Source organism: Talaromyces atroroseus (assembly GCF_001907595.1).
Source record: "Talaromyces atroroseus strain IBT 11181 chromosome Unknown scaffold_12, whole genome shotgun sequence".
In the NCBI taxonomy this organism is placed as follows: Eukaryota; Fungi; Ascomycota; class Eurotiomycetes; order Eurotiales; family Trichocomaceae; genus Talaromyces; species Talaromyces atroroseus.
The window spans coordinates 557339-574898 of record NW_017971444.1 but is presented as its reverse complement, the minus strand read 5'-3'; the positions used below and the strand labels follow the sequence as shown (position 1 = coordinate 574898).

Sequence of the window (17560 nt, the reverse complement as noted above, 5' to 3'; positions counted from 1 at the left end):
TGCCTTGGAGTCTGAACTGCCATCGAATACCTATAATAAATACGGGGGACTGGGATAATGCGACAGCTCAAGTCCGTCGTTGCAGAAGCTAGCCAAAGGCGGTTTGCATAAGTGATTAGATTACATATAGCCTGGAATAATGTTGATAGTCCTTCATCTTTCATTGAGAGAAAAGTGCTGTCCTACATCAACAAGGCCATAAAACCCCATCAAGCCATGCAAACTACACAGAGTCTTTTTCCCAATGGTGGCTGGGATGTCCACCACCACATCTTCGATCGTACGTATTAACTGGGCTACCTACTTGTGGTGTTTTCAGTCTCTTATAATTACACTCCGTACACAGCTGCCAGATTCCCATATTCCCCCGACAGACATTTAACCCCACCGGCTGCAACGATCAAACAATACATCGAATTTCGGGAAAGCATTGGGTTAAGCCATTCCGTCTTGACTCATGGGCTCTCTTACGGCGATGACTGCTCTTCTCTGAGTACTTTTGTGCCCGAACTTGACTTCAAGATCACTAAAGCCATCGGCGTTATAGACCCATACACGTTGACTTCCGAAGAAGCACGGGGCATGCGCGATGCCGGTATTTGTGGAATCCGAGTAAATCTATATCGATACCAAGCAATGCACGATGTCGAGCGGCAAAAAACGGCTTTGTGCGATCATGCACGGGCTTTACAGCAACATTGTCCTCGTTGGAGCATGGCGTTCACACACATACACCCAGAATTCTGGACAGAGCTGAAACCTTTCATTGAGCAGGAGATAACTCCCACCGGTATTAGACTGGTCACTGATCATTTTGCACTGCTTAAGGGGTCTAGTATGCTATCAAATGAAGGAGAAGCCGCCGATAGTCTTGTCGACGTAATTCAGCAACCGGGATTTCAAGCAATCACAGATTTGATGCGTGCCAGCCACCTTTTTGTCAAAATCAGTGCTCCATACCGAGTCAGCAATCAAGCTCCAGGTTATCAAGATCTTGAACCTCTGGGCCGAGCATTATTTGATGCGAATCCGAAACAGCTTTTGTGGGGAAGTGATTGGTATGTTATCATGACCTCGTCGTCTCGAGTCATAAGTTTACGTATATTGATTGATCATTGACATTCTGGACAGGCCACATACTCCGCGCATGAAAGTACGCTCACACAAAGAAGCGATGGCCGAAACTCCATTCTTGAATGTTGACAATTTGGCCTGGCTTAAGAGTCTACGCAGTTGGTTGTCCGACGAGGAATGGAACTCCTTGATGATTTCTAATCCGAAAGCATTTTATGCTTCGTAGTAGTTTGCACTTGACACTTCCAGCGATGCATTGATTCTTGGTCTATAGAGATGTTCTAAAACAATTCTGGATTCATTAGATGATACTTCCCCAAGAAGTTTCGTAGTTATCTTTAGACATTGCACTAGACGACATACGTTCCTAACGCCTAGGCCATGGCCTCTGTAAAATGCCCCTTGTTAATGGGCTGCATACTTTAAACATTGTCTATTTGATGTAAGCGAAATCCCCATGATGTTTTTGCCATTATCGGACTACGAATCAACGATAGTGGCAGCATCTAGGTATTAACAGAGGGGAAAAGGCGGCTTCTCTATTTAGAACCGATTCCGGAGAGAACCATACAGGCTAGAGAGTAGGGATATGTAAATTTCCTCCGATTTCACCAAACTGGAACAAGTTAGGCCTATATCAAGAATTTCTTAGAGGACAAGCTTGAATATTGAAAACTAGCACTCTGCCACAATCATCTCGGTGTTTAATCCTTGTTTATTTTTCTTTTCTCGCCTCTCTCAACTCCAAGCAAGCCTTGCCGTTACTAGCCGGGCTAAACCCCAAAGGGGTTTCAGCCCTAATTAGCAATGGGATGGCATAGACAATACCTGTGGTAATCTCAAGATGTCACAGTAACCATCGGGCTGCTCTCCGAATCATCTATAAACTGCGAACCCTGATGGGAAGGAAACCGAGGATAGCCGTCATTTCCATCCTCAACACCGTAGGCTCGCAGGTGCTGCCCTGGATTGCTCCGTGATTTCTCATGGCGCCTGGATCTCTCCGCTATGGGCCGGCTGCCAACCGAGTAAATATTTTTTATTTGCCACAATGCAAGGCTGGAATATTTCGAGTCAATTAGAAGGACAAATTGATTCGTTGGGGAAAAAGCAGCTGAATCTGCGGATTCTCCATAGCATCGGTTATGGGTACTTGGACTTTGTCTCTGGGACAAACATGAGGTTATTTTCTGATATTCATGCAGGTACGAAAATAAAGCCACCTACAAACGTTCCGACCAAAAATTGATATGTGAGTTAGCTACGAGTGTCTTGGCATAACTCATGCTGACGAAGCTTGTATTCTGCCACTACAAACTCATAGCAAGGGTTAGATGAGAATAAATGAACGGAGTCATATAGTCCGTGCCCATGGAATTCTTTAGCACTGCTGTCCGATCCACCTCTCGACACCTTACGTCGTCCAATCATTATTACAACCTCTTGGCACATAGTTGTATGCCGTGGGGTCATGCGCCGCTCTTTGCTGTGACGGTGTGTCATTGACTGGAAGCGTGTCAGTTCTCTCAATGCGGGAATTTGGTAGGCTTCAGTCGAGGCTAGAGACCACCAAAGTTATGCTAGGATGCTCCCGTCTCTGTATTCATGATCTAGATGATGGTCTCCGGGCTTAACCCCGGATTAACGGCATAACGTTCATCGCTATATATACCACCCTCTCTCTGCTCTTCGGTTTTGTCCACTCTTACATCCCCTCGCACCATTCTTCGTCGTTTTCATCATATCGTTTCTGTTACTTAACTCTCGGTTATATACAAACTTCCTCTACATAACCAGCAATGCCAGCCCCTGGTGGAGTGTCACGGACTGCTCTACAAAAAATCCCAAAGGCTGCCCGGAGCCCCTACGTATGGCTAGCCGCAATATGGGCATCTTATTGTGGCAGTCTTCACGGATTTAGCTCTTCAAACATTTCAGGTGTGATGGCTATGTCGTCCTTCAAACAAGCGTTCGGCTGGAATAAATACTCGTCCGTGAGGACATCCAACTATAGCGGATGGGTTACCTCTTCAATGTAATTGGTAAGATGCCCCTTGCACACCCTTTCGGATTCATAGGAGCTTTACTCATTGAAAGTCTTAGGGTCAAACTGCCGGCATTCTCATTTCCGGCCCGATCATGGAAAGCCGCGGACGCAAAATTGTCATTCTCATGGCGGCCGTTGTATATACAATTGGGGCACTTTTGATGGCCATCAACTTTGGATCTCTGGCAGAGCTTTTGACTGCGCGTGTTGTGTCCGGTATAGGGTCAGGTATTGCATACTCCTCAGGCCCTGTATACATAACCGAGATCGCTCCTACTGAGCTTTGCGGGATGATATCTACGTTCTACAATGCGGGAATCATGAGTGGCGTTGCTGGTGCCTACTGGATAAATCTTGCTGCCTCTGAAGTACTTCCGATGTCTAGCAATTGGCAGTGGCGAGTGGCCATGATACTCCAAATGATTCCTTCTACCATTCTGATTGTGGGATGGCCATTTTTCCCTGAAAGCCCTAGATATCTAATGCGACGGGGAAATGTCCGAGCTGCCAAGAACAGTCTGATGAGACTTCGAGGTGGACTAGATGAGAGTAACCCATATTTCTCCCACGAGTATCAAGATCTTCTCAGACATGTCGAACCCGACACGCAAAGCAGCTGGCAAACCTTGAAGCAATTCATCCAGCAATGTGTCCAAAATCAGTCTACTCGAAAAATACTTTTCTTCGTTCTTCTGATACAGACATTCTTCATCATGTCTGGCGGAAATTCTATCACATACTATGCACCTACGGTCTTAAAATCAATCGGGTTCGATTCCGAGTTGGTTTTGCTTTTCACCGCGGTATACGGCACAATTAAATTCATATCCGTCTTTTTCTATGCTGTTTTCTTGACGGAAAGGTTTGGTCGCCGACCTCTCCTCTTAATCGGTTCTGCCATTAACCTTGCGTGCTTAGTCTATCTTGCAGCGTATCTCGGCAAAAACAACCCTTCCAATGCAATTAGTTCCAGTGATGCTTCTCCCGCTGCCATTGTTGCTGTAGTAGCAATGTGCCTCTTCGCTATTGGTTATGGCTTTGGCTGGGCACCTACATTTTCTCTCTCAGCTGCAGAGATCTGTCCTACCAGAATCCGTGGCTCGGTAGTAACAATAGCATTTCTTTATCAGAATTTGCTCAATTTCAGAATCACCCGTGGATTTCCTAACATGACTGAGTCAATGCATGCATACGGCCCCTTTGCTTTATTTGCAGCTTTTACCTTCTGTTCAACTGCATGGGTCTTCTTCGCATTCCCGGAATGCAAGGGGCGAAATATGGAAAGTACTGAAGCGCTGTTTGAAAGACCTTGGTATAAGATTGGGCTTGCACCAGTTTCTCGTGACGACGAGAGTAAGGAATTACAGGAAGAAGCAAAGGAAATTTCAAGTCAACACAACGAGTACACCAACAAGGACGAACAGAATATTTGAAATTCCTCATTTATTTGGTTTGTGTGTATTCAGGGATGCTTCTTCTGCGAGTTTTGAAAATGATGAAGGGCAAAATTGAAAAGAGGGTATAGCAAGGAGTCTCATCATTATGGAAAGATATGCCGAGTTAGGCATGGGATTTCGTGTACGACCCAGGCGTTGCTACAAAAAATTATGAACTCTTTAAATAAAATTAGATAAAACGATATATACTAGCACAATATCTGACCTACATGATAACTATGGTTCAGCTTCGCTTGCCAGACCTACCCTTGCTGTGTAGTAACCTTCATCACGACCGGTACTCCGGGTTGTAGTTCACCCTCTTCAACTCCAAGAAGGGTAATACGGTCTCCGTCACAAATACAATCATAATCGGCAGGATCGTCAAATGTCAGTGGCAGCATGCCCTGCTTTTTCAAATTGGTTTCATGAATTCGAGCAAAAGACCGCGCAATAATTGCCACACCGCCAAGGAATCTAGGTTCCAAGGCTGCATGTTCGCGTGAACTGCCTTCACCATAATTGTTGTCGCCAACGATGCACCATCGAACCTTACGGTCTTTTAGATCTCATGCTACTTCGTGAACGAGCTGTATCTTTGATGTCATGGGGTGTCGAGTGTGTCCAAGCATCTGAGAATCATCGCTAGGCATGAAGGCATTTGTAGCGGGCGTCAACATATTATTGCTGATGTTCTCAAGATGACCGCGGTACTTGTACCATGGTCCGTGAAAACCGCTCTGCAGAATCTGAAGCGCTTTTCAACGTGCGATGTATGTCTGGACTTCCTCTCGACCTGCTCGGGGTACCGCTAACCTCACAAGATCGGCGATGCTCTCGTCAAGTTGAAGTACCCTCGAGGGGGCTTTCTCAGCGGACTGCAAATGTTCTCCCCGGGAGGCGACACCAAAATATGCGGCCCTGCCATTACAGTGAAGATGGTTGAGACTAACAGCCCGGGGCCGACTCTGCCAGTGCACTTTGCCGATGCGAACAAAGAGGACCACATCATGTATATCCAACAACCAAAGGATTTATGTTCAGCCTGCTGGGGTGGTCTAATGTCGACACGGGCCAAAAAAGTTGGTCTCGCAGGGTGTTATCATCGACGGACTGATGCGAGACACTAGCGAGCACCAAGAGATGGCGTTCCCGGTATGTCCAAGCTATTACCATAGTTTCTGATCAGAGGTTTTCATGTCCTCGCTAACGCCAGGAAATCCAGGTCTTTGCGCGCGGAACATCCGTCCTAGGATCAAATACCTTCACCCGATCGTCCGAAATCAATGTGCCCGTACAATTTCATGGTGACCTCTGGATCCATCCCAATGACGTCCTGGTCGGGAATCAAAACGGGGTCGTGGTAGTGCCCCCCTCGTTGATGGAACAAGTAGTCGTGCTTTGCCAGGAACGGTTCGAAATTGACGAGAAGACATTTGCAGCCCTGCGCGCAGGCGAGCCGATGGGACCAACCATTAAGCGGCTGCGCAAGTGAGCATTGGATGCGTCCGAGGCGACTTTTGTATATAATAATTACTATGTGGCGAGACTTTGGAGGTTACCGGCGATTATGACCAAACCTTTAAGATTAGGCATTTGTTATCATTATCATTTCTCTTATAGTAATCAATGTGTATATATCATCCTCAAAGCTTTAGAGAATAGCTCTAGTATATGATAATGGCTCATCTTTTCTGACCACGTTATAGTACATGTAGAAATTCGATTCATGGGACAATTGGCACTTGTTTCAACGTTGAAGTATGTTCTTGCAACTTTCGGTGTGAAAGATCTGTTCCAGGTTGGGGTTGCAGACAGCTTGGGCGACAATTTGCGTGATATACTCAAAGAATGTATGTAAAAATAAATGTATAAATTGTATGGAATTCGAGTTCCCTGAGGAACTTATGTTCGAAGCCCAAAAATAATGTCTGGATTTCTAAGAAGTTAGATGATAGCTAAACATGGGTGCTTTATACTTTTGTCAGTGAGAGGTCCTCCGTCGCGAAAAGATCTCTCACTCAAGGTATATTTCTACAGTACTACAAGAGTAGTTCGATGTCACTCAGCCAAAATTCCTCCTAATTAATAGACAGAGAAAGGTAACCACATCCATGCACGAGATCTCAGTATAGAGGAGCAAAGTGTGAGTCAATAGAGTTACGATAGGTAAGTGAACCCGGATTTACTAGAGGAAGAGTTTATAGAAATATATAGATTCAGTTCAATCTTTGACTAGACGTTAAAAACGGTCAAAGCGTTATCAATCAGCCACTTGATCCCCTCCGCCCTGAAGTCATCATATTCCACGTGGTTTCCATCAGCAGCTGAGAAGACAATGTTTTTGCCTACACCACCGCCTTCTGTAGCATTGTAAGCTGGCCATGTGACGCGCAATGCACGTTTCCCATTAGGGTCCCTCGTGGTGAAAAAGTTGACCCATGCATGTGAAATATCCAGGGCAACCTCCCGATGAGAGGTGAGGTTGCCAATTAGATTCACAGAGTAGCCATCCCCGTTAATATTGGAGAATACAAAAGCAATTTCTGTACCATGATAAACTCCGAGGTGAGGCTCGCCACCATTAGGAGGCACGTCGAACCGGTAACTATAACTGGGCACCCCGAATTTCGACCAGGCCAAGTTGCTCCGTCTTCGAGCATAGTGCATGACATAATCGCTCCAAAAGGCGCTGCCACGACGCCATTGCAAGCCTAGGTCTTGCGAATACGTAGATTTTGGAGTGAGAATGATGGGCCATGTTTCAAAATCGGGCAAGCCGATGGCTTGAATGTTAGGCCACAGAAGTGAGATTTCTGCGGCAAGCTGTTCCTTGGTTTTACTGGCAGTAATGTTGACATTTGCACCAAATGGCTCTTGAACATCGGCAAGGAAATCGGCTTCCGTATAGATACCGGTCTCATTGATGCCCGAAGGACCCCAGAAGATAGTTGACTCGTCGGTGTTGGTACCGATCAATATTGGAACTTTGACGAAATTGCCATTGTTCAGTTGATTCGTAAGGAAGTCAGCGATGAACTCGCCATCAAGCGTAGGCGGCCAGTACTGAAGACTAGTGACGTTCAACACGTCGTCTAATTCATCAAACGGCAAATTCCGCAAACAAGGAATGGCATCTGACGTGTTCACGGTAGCAGCGCAAGACGTATTTCAGAACGAAACTGTCAAAAACTTGCTGGTTTCTGGCGGTATTGTTGTAGTTGCCGGGGAAGTCAGGCTGACGTGGAAGGCGATGTCCAAAACCAGACTCACCAACTGCTGCGTAGAAAAGACCGTCATCGCGACCTGTAGAAGGTCAGCGCTATCTAGCTTCATTTACGATATTTGTCTTCTTTTATGTATTGAACCCAGTGCAGGGCCTGGCGCTGGTCGCGGAAACCGATATTTGCTACACCCTCATCTACGGCTTGCTGCCCGGTGAGGAAGCCAAAGGCTGACAAACGATAATTGATGCTTACTCCTATGAAAGGAGAGCCTTGGCGAATACCATTTTCCACAATGAAGGTCAGGTTGTACTCTGGCTCAGCACTGCCTCCATTCAGTAGTGCTCCGCCGTAAATCCATACAGCCACGGGAAGTTGGGCATCTTCACCAATTTTTGCAGGACGGATGACATTAAGAAATAAGCAGTCTTCAACCATCGGGTAGGCTACGCTGTTCCCATAGCCAACGCAATGAGGTGGATAGACAGTAGCGTTCCTTGTCCCGACCCAAGTCTCATTGAGTGGCTTAGGCCTGGTGAACCGATTTGCCTGAATATGTAAATCTCAGCTTGCTACAATCCAAAGCTTAATAGAAGGCAACAAACCTCGGCATAACGGATACCAAGAAACCAATCCTGTTTGTACTCCGGGCTGTGGATGACCGCATATGACCCGTTCTTGACCGTCACAACAGGTGGTGTTGAGTCTTCCGCAGCGCAGCTCGAGCTGGCCGAGGTCGAGAGAGCCAGAATCGCCAAGATAGGAAACTTGAACCACATCTGGCTGAGCAAACTTCCAATATAGATCTGGGTAATTTTGCCCAAATTTTCAACCGATTGTGCTTTTGTCAGTGCTGAAGCACTATGGCATGTGGCAATGCTCTGTCTATTTATATTTGATATCCAGAGCCGGCCAGGATACCAAAATTACTCTAGAGATTCCCAGCCACGAGTCCGAAACCCAAGGAAAACAATCACAACATTCGATCATCTTAGTGCAGTATATGGATCCTGGAGATATCCATCGTAATCCTTTCATACCGATGTCAGACAATGGACCTTTCGAATGCGTTAATATTTGGCAATAGTAAGGTATTTCACTCGGTAATGTTAGAGCCTAAATATATCCTAATTTGTGATTCGTAATTGTCTAAGATCCACGTGGCTGCTAACAAAACCCAGTCAATGTCTCGTCGACATTTAACGGGGGCATATCGCAATCTTGGACCAACGAAGCGTTGATAACTACACAAAGATAAGGTACTGCAATCTCATTTGAGACTGTATATTTCGGGACTCCGTTGAGGGATGTTTTTGGTCGAAGTATAATCTTCATTAAACAGCAATTCCGGGCCAATGGTATGCTATATATGTCTTCGGACATATATTATTGCTTCTCGCTATACTAAATCAACTGGCTGGCGGAGACCCGGGTGATCCCCTGTTTGGGCCTGATATTTTCGTACTCAATAACGTCCCTTTTTTTATTCTCTCTCTCTCTCTCTCTTTTCTATTTACTTCCAACTAAGAGGAAGCGATGTGTCTAAATTATAAAAGAATCTCAACCCCGCTACAATTGAGATGAGAAAGTTCAATTTGTTTCTTCTAATTTTCTTCAATAGTAAGCACTTTTCTCGCCTCATGCTAGAAATAGACTATGTTAATCATAATAATTGACCTTGACACCCTTTACAATCTCGACTTCATTTACCTCATTATCCGCCGACTCAGCCTTAGCAGATCCTAAGTTCTTGATTACCCTCTGCCTCACCCACTCCCCTGCCTTGACTGGCTTGCCATCTCCATCAAGGGTCTTTTCTTGAATCAAGTTCAGTTGCTGAAGGACAGGAGATTCCTCAATAGGCAGCAGGTCTGTGTCGTCTTCAATGCGTACCATGTACAGGACGCCTAGGCGGTCGATGTGTGCTTGGTCCTTTGGCGGGGCAACAACTCGGTGGATGCTGGATTTTAAGTAGCCATCTATGCAGTAAAGCCGAGCAGATTAGCAAAGGCTGCTTCCTACTAACTGTGCTCCATCGAAACAGAAATTTCTGGAAACAAAAAAACGACCAAAAAATGGAATGCAGAATGTCTATATTTGGCTTACTGGTAAGGAAGTGAAGAGCATCGGCGATATTGACCGTCAGCGCATCTGTTTGCGGGCGAACCCATTTCCAAGTTCCATCCTTGGTCAATACTTGAAGAGCCGCGACGGGCTGGCGGAAGAGGAGTGTGAGACTTCCCATATCCGAGTGACTAGCATCAAAAGACCGAGCTGTTAGCTAGTTTATGCAAACGGGGAAATGCTCATGGATCTGAGGTTTTACCCTTTAAGCCAGACGCCTCCCAGCTTTTGGTTTTCTTCTTCGCTTCTCGAGTGGTATTTCATGTATCGTAGATGGTCCCCGCTGTTTTCTTCATACCGGTGCTTGTTGACAAAATAGTCTTGGTCCTGCAAGCCTAACGCGACAGCAAATATGACGAGCAGCTTCTTGACTATGTGATTGTGAATATGTTTAGAGAATCTTTCAATTTCCTCCCAGTGTTGTTTCACAATCTCCGGGTGGGCGCGGTTGGCGTGTTTAGGAATAAACTTGGGGATATTGTAGATTTCGAAATTATCCTTGACACCGGGGATCAGGTCTCGCGTGCCCGCCGGCTTCCAGCCGTTGTAGTCACCTTGTTCAAGCGCTGCTCGGTAGGGTGCCTTTTCCTCGTTGGACAACGAAAGGACAGACTTTGCGAGGGCGAATTGGCTGTCAACTTCGGCAAGGCTCAGACCATGGTTCTTGACGTAGAAAAACCCTGTGAGAGCTCAGTACGAAAATCCAGAATTGAAGGTTTTATGTGTGTGCGGTAGAGATTTATTACACCGCAGTACGCGGGGTTGATTTCTTTCTAGTGTTGTGACGCACCAATCTCTTCCAGAGCCCTAGACAGATCTTGGGCCAATTGTTCCTTCCCGCCAGGCTGATCGAACTTGGAGAGGTCCAGTGTTATCAAGTCAGCCCAGTCGAGAGAGGCGGATGTCTCGGGTGCCTGTACGTAGGTCAACTTCGTGGGAGCCGCCATTATATAAGGGAACAAATATATATAAGACAGTATGAGGGAGTATTTGGGTGCCTGATAAAATATATCGTGTGAGACAATATCCTCAAATAAAGACTGATTTAACAGTAAATTACTAGCCAGATATCTGAATTGATATTTGTTTATGGGAAGCGCTGAGCCCAGGCCAAGACTCGAAACGTGACCGCAAAACCCTAGTCATGTCTCTAATACATGACTACTTTTGGAGATGTAGCTGAATCGCCATTTTCTTCGTGCATTGCGCGATGCATACATAGATTATTAGATACACTGCGGTGGGTCCACTGCCAACGAACGACCGGTCGCCTGCAGAATAGTGTCCGTTCTCCACAGCGGAGACTAAAGTTTAAACACACCATGCGTTGACCCGTCGACGCAATGTGGGTCGGGAGACGGCACTAAAATTATAATTTTGTCTAGTATTTATGCATCTGTTAGAAGTATGAACACCGCATGGAGCAAGATCCCAGGAGTCGCTGAGTTAGGCTTTCCAGACTGTCGCCCGCATCCGTCTCACTAAATAAAATCAACCTACTATACAACTGATCATGGCGGCCACCGATGATATTGGTAACCCTAACCCTTCTCAAGTAGAAGACTTGGATGAGAAGAGCCTCGCCGTTACACGTCTAGATCTGGTTGTTGTAGGGGACGAGGCGAGGCCAATTGATCCCGAGGTCGAGCGACGCGTTTTGCGCAAGATTGATTTCTTTCTGATGCCGGCCATGGTGATAGGTATGATACAAGCGAGGCTTATGATCTTTTTTGTTTTTTCGAAGCTGGATGGACACAAATCTCTAACATTTCCCAAGGGTATGGATTGGTTTATTATGATAAAGCCATTTTAGGAAGCGCAGCTCTGTTCGGGATGTCGAAGGATTTACATCTCGCGGTTGAATCCGATACGTCAAGGCAGAGCTGGGCAACCTCAATCTTTTACTTTGGGCAGCTTATAGGCTCCTTTCCCATGACTTACATAGTGCAGCACTTTGAGGTGCGGTGGGTTCTCGGCCCAGCAGTATCGATTTGGGCTATCATCTGTGCTGCTACGGCAGGAGTGACAACGTGGCAAGGACTCCTAGTGCAGCGATTCTTCCTTGGTACGTAAAGCCCTGCACTGCCATTTTGGGATTTGCTAGGCCTCGACCACTGTAGTTTTTACTAGCTTCTCGGCATTTAGGTTTCACGGAGTCTATCATTCCCACGTCCTTCATGGTCATTGTCAGCGGATACTATACGCAGTCTGATCAAGCCTTACGCCAAAGCTGGTGGTTCTCAGGCACCGGTTGGTTTACCATAATTGGAAGTGCGATCAACTATGGTTTTGCTCATATCGAGAGTGGCGTGCTCAAGACCTGGCAATACATCTATATTTTCTCTGGATGCTTAACCTTCTTGTTTGGTATCTGGTGCTTCTACTTGCCTAGCTCACCTCTTGAAGCTTGGTTCTTAACTCCCGAAGAGCGACTCGTCGCAGTGGAACGTCTGCGCCAGGGGCAGACCGGAGTAAGGAACCAAACAATTAAGCTATGTCAGGTTAAGGAGGCACTCCTAGATATCAAGGTCTGGCTTGTTTCTCTGATTATGGCTGCAGCGTGAGTCTGATGCAACCCGTCAACCGGGAAGCATGGTTATACATCAATGTAGGCTGACCCACCTCTAGGTACACCACCAATGGCGCGGTGTCTGGATTCGGTCCTCTAATTGTCTCGACCTTTGGTTACTCGTCACTTGAAAGTATTCTGTTTCAATTTCCTCTAGGTGCCGTCTGTGCTATCGGCATTCCACTAACTGGTTGGCTTTCGTCGCGCTACTGCAACCTCCGGATCCCGCTATTAATTTCCTGTTGTTTTCCAGTCATTGCAGGCTTTATCATGATCTGGAAGTCCACCTGGGGTTATAAACCCATTACACCCGTTGCGGGCTACTCGATGATTGGATTCTTTGGCCCTGTTGTCAGTCTTACAATCGCAATTGGCTCCGGCAATGTTGCTGGTGAGACGAAGAAAAGCTTCATGGCGGCTGCGGTCTTTGTTGCCTACTGTGTAGGCAATATCATTGGTCCACAGTTGATTCATAGCCAGACTAAATCCAAGCACTATCCCGAACTCTGGTTGGGACTGATTATCTGGTATAAACCGTACACTCTTACTGTATCTCAGCCAAAGGTCTTTGATGCTAACTGTCACGAAATAGTTACTGTCTCACCATTGCATTTGCCTCGTTGCTGTATGTGATATTGCGCAGAGAGAACAATAGGCGAGATAAGCTGAACTTGGATGAAAGCGAACGCCAGAGAGTTGCGTTCAAGGACTTAACGGACAAGGAGAACTTGTACTTTAGATATGTTCTCTAAGTCCAGTCTTCAAAGTAGTGCTCGACTTCTCAAGAGGTAGCCTTTGGGAATGGACATGAACGCTATTACTATAACATTTTCCATCCATGCCAAAAGATTGGGTACTGTTTAGGGGGGGGAAAAAGAAACCACAGGGCAAACTCTCTGCGATTTTTTTATAGAAATCTTTCACATAAAATTCTTTTGTTGTTTAATTCTAATTTCATTTCTCTATACATAGTTACACTGGGGATGTTAGAAATGGTGCTATCTTGTTGCTTGTTGGTGTATAGTCATGGCTGTAATATATCTCTGGCTTTATGGTCTTTTGTTCCTGGAGGCTAGGGATATCGAGATCTTGAGGTTTGTAGGTTGTACATGAATTAGTTACTTAGCTAAGCTCATACACGTGTCATTACTTTTTCAACTGTTTGGTGAGACATTATTGTATATGTAAATAGGGTTGAGCCCGTGTAAGTATCCATCCAGATTTTAGCAAGATTCCGAAAGGACTTTTCCAAAAAAATTTCTTCGCTCTTACCAAAGATCAATTATCTGCTATATTTGGCAATACTGATAAACTTGTATATATATTGTTAGTTGTCTGTCCGTTTCAGATGATAAAAGCCTGCCGAATTCGCGATGCACGTGGAGAATGGCGTGATATTGTGCAAGTCTAGGCATTCCATGGCAGGGGGAAACGAAAAGGAGGAAAAAAACAAGTGGAGCTTGTTCTCTCGCATTTTCAATGTCCAAGCAACCCGATTGCTTGTGAGACAACGTCTTAGGCGGGTCAGAGGGCCTCATTGGCATCAAACCCGCTGGATATGTATGCGTGAGTAGAAGCTCAAAGTTCAAGTACGCTACGGAGTAGTTGCGTCCTTCCGGAGAAGTACGCACATCGGAAGCTCTTTTCGTGCGAAAGCATATTGTGCGCTGTGAATCAACTGAACGAGGTAAAATCATATGGAAGTCAAAATCTTCAGTCGGCATCAGCACAAAAGTATTGCAGCGGCAAAGCTAGCAACAAACGCTTTGTCGTGAAGTTTTGGTGTTTATTCTGCATCTATATATCCTTCTATCCAAAACAGAACATTGCATTCACAGCATGACTCGTGTTGCTGTCATCGGTGCTGGCCCGGCAGGCGTCATTGCGACTGATGCATTGGCCAAAGAACAGGCATTTGACACAATTCGGGTGTTCGAAAGGCGCAATGCTGCAGGAGGCACATGGTTCGTCATCTTGCAGCCCTTGCATATTGCCCTGCAGCGTTGTACTCATGCCATTCTTCACATCTAGGATTTTAACCTCGGACCTAGATCCTAGCATCCCATCGCTTCAGGATCTCTTAGAGCTGCGGGCAGATCAGCCCATACAGGTGCCCGCAAGTTACCCATGCGAGAAGCCCAAGGACAAGAATGTTGACTCGCACCAATTACGCTTCTCAGACTCGGCCGCTCACAACCATCTGCACAGCAACTTGCCACCGGAGATAATGGCTTTTTCTCAAGAACCTATACCCAAAATTCTCTCCGATGAGTCTCTGGCCAGGTATGGTCCAGACTCACCATTCCGGCATAGAGACGTAATGCGTCAATGGGTAGAAGATGTCTTGAACCGCGGGAATTATGGCCATCTTGTTGAATTTGGCACAACGGTGGAACGAGCTGAGCACACTGGCAAGGAATGGGTACTTACTCTGAGACAGTCTGTTCCTGGTCAAGAAAGGGACTTCTGGAAGCAGGAACACTTTGATGCGGTTGTCGTTGCAACCGGTCATTATAACGTACCATATATACCAAACATTCCTGGCATCGTGGAGTACGACAAGAAATATCCAGGCAGAATTTGGCATAGCAAGCACTACCGCACAACCGAGCCCTTCATAGGAAAGGTTAGCCCCGAACTACTCCCCAATTATCTTCAGGAATGAATTTCTTTCTAACTCTCGAGGAATCTCTTCTAGCGTGTAATCGTGGTGGGCGGCTCTGTTTCCGCCTTTGACACCTTACACGATATATGTCGAGTTTCAAAGCTTCCAGTTATATCCGCCCTTCGCCATCCCTCGGGGATTTTTGGCCACACGCCATTTATTCATCCAGATATTGATAATCGATCTGAGATCTCCGAATTTGATCCCGAGACGGGACGCATCACCTTCTCCGATGGCTCCATAGCGGAAGACGTAGACGCCATACTGTTCGCGACAGGGTTCGAATTCAGTTTCCCATTCCTCCCAGATGTGAAGCCAGTGAATAGAAGAATTCCGGGCTTATATCAACACGTCTTCAAGATTGATAACCCCAGCTTGGTTTTTATTGGTATGGTAAGTTATAAATTCCAATTTCTTGATCATTAAGAGACGTTGCCACCGAATCAGAACAACGACACTAACCGGTGCACAAACAAGGTGACTGGTTGCTTTGGAATACGGATCTTTGAATGGCAGGCTGTAGCTGCGGCGCGCGTGCTAGCCGGGCGTGCCACACTTCCATCACGAGATGATATGGAGAAGTGGGAAAAACTTAGGATAGAAGAACGTGGCGACAGCGCAGCCTTCTGGACCTTGATGCCTGACTACGAAGTGTATTTTGAAGCCTACAGGGCCTTGGCAGGAGAGCCTGCATCTGGTACCTGCGGTAGGATACTTCCCAAGTACGATCCCAAGTGGGAAGAAACATTCTGGGACTTTGTCAACACGAGAAAGGAGTGGTGGAAGAAAGACGCCGAGAAGGCAGAAACAGCGAAAAATTCAATCGTATAAATGGTCTAGACTAGCGATAACTTTTTAGCCCCTTAGTTCTTCCTCCAAACGGTTTTCGACTTCTAATCTTGTAACGTAGGGAGCGGGAAACCGCGCAAAAGCAGAATCGTCATTTAGATGCATGTAGTAAAAAATTCGCATACCTAAAGCAGTAGAGGGAAATGGCGTGCTGGGCCTAAATGTAACTGATCCACTATCGCTACCATTATCGGAGCTCATAAGACATAACAACTGACTATAAGAGCGCTATGACTTCCATCCCATCCACAGTCTTACTATGAAATATACCCTTGCTGAAATCGGTCCCGCCTTAAGTCCACAAGTGTGTTGGCTTCATTCACAATGACTTCCCGCCCAGTTATTGAGTACTATTTCTCCTTCATCTCACTTTGGTCCTATATCGGTAGCCGCAGGTTCCGACTCCTCGCCAAAGAGAACAATGCCAAAATCATCTTCAAGCCTGTGGACCTAATGCACATCTTCTCCGTCTCCGGTGGCCTGCCAGTCAAACAGCGCTCACCGCAACGTCAAGCGTACCGCTTCGTAGAGATGGAGCGGTGGACCAAAGTTCGACGTATCCCTATTCAAGCTCATCCAAAGTTCTACCCTGCAAATCCGTCTCTCGCCCACCGTGTTCTTCTCGCTGCCATTGAGGAGCTAGGGCACGAAAGTGAGGCGGTACAAGAGTTTGTACACAGGAGTTTGGAGGCTGTGTGGGCCAATGAGCTTGACATTGCAGATAAGACAACCATTTCGGACCTAGCACAAAGTTCCGGGCTTGATGGCATTCGGTTGTTGGAAAGGGCCGAGAACGAGGAGAAATTGGCGGAACAGGAGGTTGCACTGACAGAAGAAGCGAAAGCAAAACGTTTTTTCGGGGCTCCTCTCTACTTGTATAGGGATGAGCCATTCTGGGGACAAGATCGACTGGAGATGCTGGAAGACGTCATCAAGAGCGGGCGAGATCCAATCATTCTCCCTGATTCTCTTGGTTAATTTGCATATTTCTGCCTTGAAAGACATCCTGTCTTATTTTATGCATAGATAGGCAGCTGAGGAATCTATATAGAGTGATGTACATCATCATCACAATTACTTCCATCTAGCCTGCGAGGCTAGTGTTGGCTCAATTCGCGTCTTATTTGATAACTGTCACCCATTTCACTATTACTGGATAGAGTTGCTTGCTGAGATTATCGTTATCTTTTTTTTTGAGTGAAGCGACACTCTATTCTATACTTTTTGTGATAGAATGAGCCGTTGGACATTCCATAATCCAAGGCCGGTGCTATATAGATGAGTTCGAAAATGAATGCACCTTTATTGTACGATAAAATAAATACCTTAAGTACTTGTTCCTCTTGCTTATCAGGCTAGCACCCTATCAGTGCCTTCTGTCTCCCTACCTTTTCTGATTTAGCAATAAAATAATCGAGATCTGTTAACGGAAAGCTGACCACAAGCCCCTCTGGCACCAGCAAATTATTCGAGTTAGACCAAGTCATTTTTCTTTCTGATCTTCACGATCCCGATAATTAGTTAGAACTCCGGCTAGGAGACATTTGCATGCGTGGAAAACCCCCTATGCAC

At 46.0% G+C, this 17560-nt stretch overlaps 8 protein-coding genes across 8 annotated transcripts; 6 read left to right on the top strand and 2 right to left on the bottom strand.

The window, feature by feature from the left end:
* Positions 1–216: 216 nt before the first annotated feature.
* Positions 217–1300, top strand: UA08_07868 (hypothetical protein; the record flags this gene model as incomplete). Its single annotated transcript, XM_020262766.1, has 3 exons — positions 217–280; positions 320–1058; positions 1132–1300. The coding sequence occupies 3 exons, from the start codon at positions 217–219 to the stop codon at positions 1298–1300; spliced, it is 972 nt and encodes a 323-aa protein (XP_020116855.1).
* A 1913-nt stretch (positions 1301–3213) lies between these two features.
* On the top strand, positions 3214–4554 carry UA08_07867 (hypothetical protein; the record flags this gene model as incomplete). Its single annotated transcript, XM_020262764.1, has 1 exon — positions 3214–4554. One exon carries the CDS (start codon positions 3214–3216, stop codon positions 4552–4554), a length of 1341 nt encoding a protein of 446 aa, XP_020116854.1.
* A 704-nt stretch (positions 4555–5258) lies between these two features.
* On the top strand, positions 5259–6052 carry UA08_07866 (hypothetical protein; the record flags this gene model as incomplete). The annotated part of the gene is made up of 4 exons (XM_020262763.1): positions 5259–5330; positions 5382–5569; positions 5688–5712; positions 5783–6052. 4 exons carry the CDS (start codon positions 5259–5261, stop codon positions 6050–6052), a joined length of 555 nt encoding a protein of 184 aa, XP_020116851.1.
* Positions 6053–6792: 740 nt separating this feature from the next.
* On the bottom strand, positions 6793–8560 carry UA08_07865 (hypothetical protein; the record flags this gene model as incomplete). The annotated part of the gene is made up of 4 exons (XM_020262762.1): positions 6793–7694; positions 7831–7863; positions 7898–8330; positions 8387–8560. 4 exons carry the CDS (start codon positions 8558–8560, stop codon positions 6793–6795), a joined length of 1542 nt encoding a protein of 513 aa, XP_020116850.1.
* An 880-nt stretch (positions 8561–9440) lies between these two features.
* UA08_07864 (hypothetical protein) lies at positions 9441–10852 on the bottom strand (the record flags this gene model as incomplete). Its single annotated transcript, XM_020262761.1, has 4 exons — positions 9441–9760; positions 9888–10036; positions 10108–10585; positions 10696–10852. The coding sequence occupies 4 exons, from the start codon at positions 10850–10852 to the stop codon at positions 9441–9443; spliced, it is 1104 nt and encodes a 367-aa protein (XP_020116853.1).
* A 566-nt stretch (positions 10853–11418) lies between these two features.
* Positions 11419–13682, top strand: UA08_07863 (hypothetical protein; the record flags this gene model as incomplete). The annotated part of the gene is made up of 7 exons (XM_020262760.1): positions 11419–11605; positions 11683–11970; positions 12051–12465; positions 12534–12664; positions 12728–13099; positions 13499–13568; positions 13667–13682. The coding sequence occupies 7 exons, from the start codon at positions 11419–11421 to the stop codon at positions 13680–13682; spliced, it is 1479 nt and encodes a 492-aa protein (XP_020116852.1).
* Positions 13683–14313: 631 nt separating this feature from the next.
* Positions 14314–15970, top strand: UA08_07862 (hypothetical protein; the record flags this gene model as incomplete). Its single annotated transcript, XM_020262759.1, has 4 exons — positions 14314–14438; positions 14506–15100; positions 15173–15532; positions 15569–15970. The coding sequence occupies 4 exons, from the start codon at positions 14314–14316 to the stop codon at positions 15968–15970; spliced, it is 1482 nt and encodes a 493-aa protein (XP_020116847.1).
* A 342-nt stretch (positions 15971–16312) lies between these two features.
* Positions 16313–16966, top strand: UA08_07861 (hypothetical protein; the record flags this gene model as incomplete). The annotated part of the gene is made up of 1 exon (XM_020262758.1): positions 16313–16966. One exon carries the CDS (start codon positions 16313–16315, stop codon positions 16964–16966), a length of 654 nt encoding a protein of 217 aa, XP_020116846.1.
* Positions 16967–17560: the final 594 nt, after the last annotated feature.